This window comes from Hippopotamus amphibius, chromosome 6 (genome assembly GCF_030028045.1).
Source record: "Hippopotamus amphibius kiboko isolate mHipAmp2 chromosome 6, mHipAmp2.hap2, whole genome shotgun sequence".
Taxonomy (NCBI): Eukaryota; Metazoa; Chordata; class Mammalia; order Artiodactyla; family Hippopotamidae; genus Hippopotamus; species Hippopotamus amphibius.
The window spans coordinates 125,967,148-125,973,147 of NC_080191.1; the positions used below are offsets into that span (position 1 = coordinate 125,967,148).

The 6,000-nt window shown below is 39.1% G+C and overlaps 1 protein-coding gene across 1 annotated transcript in view; it reads right to left on the minus strand.

Annotated features, from left to right (window-relative positions):
* LOC130854962 (phospholipid scramblase 2-like) overlaps positions 1-5,709 on the minus strand; it is a 51,855-nt gene extending 46,146 nt beyond the window's left edge. Inside the window, exons 1-2 of the mRNA XM_057737793.1 lie at positions 5,667-5,709; positions 4,718-5,149 (exon numbers count right to left, since the gene is read on the minus strand). Of these exons, the coding sequence (XP_057593776.1) occupies positions 4,718-5,149; positions 5,667-5,709 (475 nt within the window). The remainder of the gene's footprint in view (positions 1-4,717; positions 5,150-5,666) is intronic.
* Positions 5,710-6,000: the final 291 nt, after the last annotated feature.

Here is a 6,000-nt window from a genome sequence, read left to right on the forward strand (position 1 = left end):
TGGTATATATCTGGAAAAAAAGGAAAACTCTAATTCAAAAAGGTACATACACCCCAATGTTCACAACTGCACTATTTACAACAGGCAAGACATGGAAGCAACCCAAGTGCCCATCAACAGATGAATGGATTAAGAAAAATTGGTATGTGCATATATATATATACACATATACACATACACACACATATGTATAAAGTTGAATACTGAATATTTCAGCCATGAAATAGAATTAAATAATGCCAATTGCAGTAATATGGATGGACCTAGAGAATATTATGCTTAGTGAAATAAATCAGAAATACAAATACTGTATGATATCATTCATATGTAGAGTCTAAAAAATGATACAAATTAATGTATATGCAAAACATAAACTCACAGATACAGAAAACAAACTTGTGGTTACCAAAGGGGAGAGAGAAGGGTCAAGGGACAAATTAGGGTTATGGGATTAACAAATATAAACTGTATAACATAGTCAGCTAAAGAATATACTGTATAGCAGAAGGAATTATAGGCATTATCTTATACTCCTATAATGGAGTATAATCTGCAAAAATACTGAATCACTATGCTGTACACCTGAAACTAATATAATATTATAAGTCAACTACATTTCAATTAAAACAAAAGTAAGACTTAGAAGACTAAACCTCACACTAATGCCTTTTTAAATATACCCTTTTAATTCATTTGTTGAAGAAACTGTCTTTGTTCCATTGTATTGCCTTGTTCCTTTTTAAAAGATCAGTTGATTTTGTTTATGGGTATCTAACGATGGGTTCTCTATCCTGTTCCAGTGACCAATATTTTTTTGTTCTTTTGCAACTTCCACACTGTCTTGATACTGTAGCTGTAGTAAGTCTTCTAGATTTTGGGTAACATCAGTCCTCTAACTTTGTTCTTAGGATTTTGTTCTTGATATTTTCCCCAAATATATAGTGTTTTTCTCTTTAGAACTTTAAAATTTTAAAAAGAGGTCTTTTATTACATGCTTGATCAATATCCATCTTTTGCAGAAGTTTCTTGAGAGATAGAGAACCCAAACATAATATTGGCATTTATTTAAACCTATACACTTGTGTATGTTATGAAATATATATCAAGGGATACAGCTGAGGATTTTACACTATGAACTGACATCTTAAATTTATTATTTGTTAGTATGATTTGAATATATATATAATGTACACAGAAAAGGGGAAACTGATCTGGATGTGTATCTAGAATGTAGTATAAATTATGTATTTCTCAGTAGAATTTCTTAGGTTTCTCTAAAGTATCTTTTTGTTTTTTGAGGGGAAAACAGGCAGTATTGGATATTTGTCTACATCTTCTCTGTAGTACAAATACTGAACAACGCACTGAATTGTGAAACATAAAGAACACAAAGCAAATTGTGTCCTTTCTGAAACTGAATAAAACATTATAACAAATAACCTGTTAACAAGAGAATTAACATTATAGGGTGGAAAGTAAACAAAGCAAATCACTTACTTTGGTTGTCCATGATTTAGAGAGTTCTGAAAAAAGAAGACTCATATTAATATACTGTCTACAAATTTATAAGTCAAATATGACTGTTGAAGCAAGACACTCTAAAGCTATATAGTCATACACATGGAATATTCCTCTTTGCTCATCTGGTCTAGCCACATCTGGCCATTTAAACCCTTTGAGCTTGACCCCTTCCCCACTGCTGTGTAGGACTTTAGAAGTGGTTGGTCAGTCCAGGATAGTGGACAATTTCTAAAACCCTGAGGGTCCAATGAGGCAGAAAGCCATGAAGAAAAGCTGTGAACCTAAGACCTCACATGGTAACCAAGTTAAAAATCAGAGCCTTCACAATGTACACAGCCTGAGGGGAACATGTGATCTACATCCAGCCTCAGGGCTGGGCTCCAGACATGAGAAGGAGAAGGGTTAGTTATCTGGTCACACTATTACAAATATCTCTGGAAATTCCAGGTCCCGAAGACATGTTCTGTCCAGCGTGAACAGCAAATTTGAGAAAACCTTGACCTCATTTTATATATCAAAACATGCTTTTACTAAAAAACGTACACCCAGGGCTTATAGGAGCTGTAATACCATGATAATCCAACTGAAATTTTGTATTGGTCATTTCTACAGAAAACAAACAACAAACAAACAAACACTTTGTACTCAGAACCTCCCTTTTCTAGTGCCTTGATAACATTCTAGTTTTCTCCACTACTATCCAGTTACTATTTTTGCTATCTCTCCACTTTAAATCCCAACTCTCTATATGCCTGTTAATTACAATTAGCGTATGTGACAAAACTCTATCTGATTGGTTTATCTTGAACTATACATGAATATGAATCAGTCCTTCCCAAGCCCTCTCCAGCCATTCCTGCCCTTTGCTAAAGCTTCCTACTGTGTCATCATAAATGGTAAATAAAAAACAAATAATTCCTCCAATAAGTGTCTGATATCCAAATTATATAAAAAAATCATACAACTCAATATGAAAGAAAAACAAATAATCAGATTAAATAATGAGCAGAGGACCTGGAAAACATTTCTCCAAAAAAGACATACTAATGGCCAATAGACACATGAAAAGGTGCTCAATATCATCAATTATCAAGTAAATGGAAATCAAACCCATGAGATATCTCCTCACCTTTGTTAGAATGGCTATTATCAAGAAGACAAGGGATAACAAGTGGTAGTGAGGATGTGAAGAAAAGGGACTTTGGTGCAAATACAAATTAGTGCAGTGACTATGGGAAACAGCATGGAGGTTCCTCAAAAAATTAAAAATAGAACTACCATAGGAACAAGCAAGTCCACTTCAGACTGCTTACCTAAAGTTAACAAAAACACTAATTCAAAAAGATATATGCACTACTATGTTCACTGCAGCATTATTTACAATAACCAAGATATGGAAGCAACCTAAATGTTCATCAATAGGTGAATGGATAAAGAAGATGTACATTCACACTTATACACACACACACACACAATTATATTAGCCATAAAAAGAATGAAATCTTGCCATTTGTGACAAGACAATATGGATGGGCCTAAAGGTTTTTATGCTAAGTGAAATAAATCAGAAAAAGAACACAAACACCCTGTGATCTAACGTATATATGGAATCTTTAAAAGACAAATGAACAAATAGAATAGCAGAAGACTTACAGATATAGAGAACAAACTGCTGGTTGCCAGAGGGGACAGGAGTATGGGGTTGGGCAAAATGGGTGAAGGGGATTAAGAAGTATAAACTTACAGTTATAAAATACAGAAGTGGATGAAATATACAGCATAAGGAATATAGTCAATAACTAATAATTTTGTATGGTTATATTGGTTACTAGACATTATGGTAAGCATTTTGTAATGTTTTTGACTGTCAAATCACTATGCTGTACACTAGAAAGTGACATAATATTATTTGTCAAGTCTATTTCAATTAAAAAAAAAAGTCAACGAATCCCTCATATCCTTAACTAAAATCTGGTGTTCCCAAGAAGATCCTCCTTTTCGTTTAAAAATTGTAAGCATGCAATGCCATCTATCAGGCAGTAGAACAAAAATGGAGAAATGGACAATTAAACAAAATTAAGTACAATATTATAAGTACTTTTAAGTGCGGTAATTAAAAGTGATGGTTCTATAAGAGAGATGGAGGCACCATATTAGATGATGGTGGTGGTAGGGCTGTCAAGAAACTCAGATCAGAGAGCCAAAGGAAGTCTAAAATCAACCAGGCCATGCAGGCGGAGGTGTGGGGTGGGATGGGGTGAGGCGTTAGAGGCAGGGGAAACTGTGTAGGTAGCAGTCCTGAGGCTGAATAGGGAGGGAGCTTGGCTCATTTAAGGGAATAAACATCTGTGAGTTACAGAACGAAATGGAGAGACACACAAGGAGCAGTTTTTACAGGTTTACTGTCTCTCTACCTGCTCCCCAAGCTCTCAAAGGCCAGAGCATGTTTGTCTTGTCCAAGACAATTAATTGGTGCTTGTTGATTCAATAGTGTGTACAGTATTATTTCACTCTCTTCAGTCAGAAAGAACAGTTACTTTACAGATGTGAAGGCTGGCTAATCTGTGACTTAGCCCTTTTATGTGCCACTTCTATCTAACTTCAGAAACCCACTCGTTTCCCTTTTCATTTATTTTTCATTTCCTTGTGCTCGTTCAGTGTTCAAGGGCCTACAATTGTCATACTTGCCAGGGTTGTATTAAGGGAAAGTTCTATTGTTAAGAAAGTTCCAGGAAGAACAGTGGGACCCTGAATTGCCTGACACTTGACAGTAAGCAAATCACGCTTGGACTAATCATGTATCTCAAGTTGCTAAACTAGAGAGGAAACACTGACTGCCTGTTGCTGGAACTGGGAAGTGGCCCTGCCAGGACTTGCAGGAATAACTGTCTAAATAACTTGAACGTTGAAGGCAGGTTCAAGTCAGGCAGATGGACTCCTGAGTTAATGGCTTTAGACTCTATGTGATAACCCACCTGTCTTCCCAATTCTTCTGGTGTTCCAGGGTGCCTAGCATAATTTTGGCTGCAGCCACAATCCTCATTAATACTTACTGTTCAACAACAGCTATCAGGCTCTACTAAATGTCCCTTCTAAGACCCCCAAATGCTGGCAGATAACCCTGAGCCCAGGTTCTGGCTATGATCCAGCGCTGCTCTGTGTCGTGAAGAGATGGACTAAGCAAAGCCCAGCCTACAGGGTGGTTTCAGGCAGGAGACCCCTTGGCATTGCAAAGGTCTGGGCCTGGCCGGGATAGGAGGGGGCCAGCTGGGCTGCTCGCTAAGTCCTGGCTCGGCTTCTGGGGTCCATTCGATTCCCAAGGCCGCTGATACCCCACCCCCACCCTGTGAAGCCAGCACTAAGCTCTGCCTCCCCCTCCCTCCCAGCCCACTGCCTCCCCACTCCTGCGCGTGCGCCTTGCCTTTGGCGTGGTCCTGGACAGTCAGGATACAGCAAGCTGAGGTCAGGGGTCCTGGGCGCTTGAGGTGGTTCTTGCCTCCTGCGGCCCCGCGTCGCTGCTGCAGGGCCTGAGACTTGGAGGTGAGACCCCCACCCAGGTGAGGCTCAAGGAGCGAAGAGGCTGCCCGCTCCCTATCTTGCCCCTGGCGACGCTCCAAAAACGTTGGTTCTGAGGGTCAGGGTCTCGAGGAACTAGGACGTGGCCACCAGCTGGAACTTGGAAGTCGTTAATAGCGGAGTAACCGCCTCCAAAGTGGGCTCTCCGTGCTGACTCAAGGGAAATTCCTTGACTCTGGCCTTGACCTCCAACTTTTACGTTCCTGCTGCTTTTAAGCCAGGGGGGTGGGGGGTGGGGGTTGGGGACACGGGGGACGGATAAAGAATACAAATGAGGATGGGTCACGCTCGTTTTCTTTATGGTCTCTTTTCTCTCTAGTGCATGCTTTCTGCCTCTTTCTACCAGATGAGGTTTTAAAGTAGTTGAAGAGTCAAAGCGACCAGGTGTGTGGAATGTTTAATTTTCTGACCCCACATTGGTACACAACCATGCATAAATACTTACTGGTTACATTGGACTGAAATGTGTTCATTGATTTTATTTTTCCTTTAACAATTTTTATTTACAAAGGTAATACATGATCTTCCAAACAATAAGGCTGAATATGGAGAAAAGAGTGAAACCTTACCCTCTCCACTCCGTGTTTTTCTTCCTACTCCACTGTTAACCATGGTTAACAGACATTTGAAGACTTAAGAGGGGCAGGTGGGAGGAGAGAAGGGGATTGGAAGGAAGGGGAATAGAGAGAGAAATTGAGAAAATAAGATGGAAAAAGGAAGAGAGGAGACCAAGGCACTTTGGTTTGAATCCCTTTCTCGTTCACTTACTGTCTCTGTGACATTGTGAAAGTTACCTGACCATCTCTGTGCCTCATTTTTAATGTGTAGAATGAAGGTAATAATAGTACCTATCCATAGGGTTTTTAGTGAAAATTAAGGAAGTTAAATATGTAAAGGGTTTAG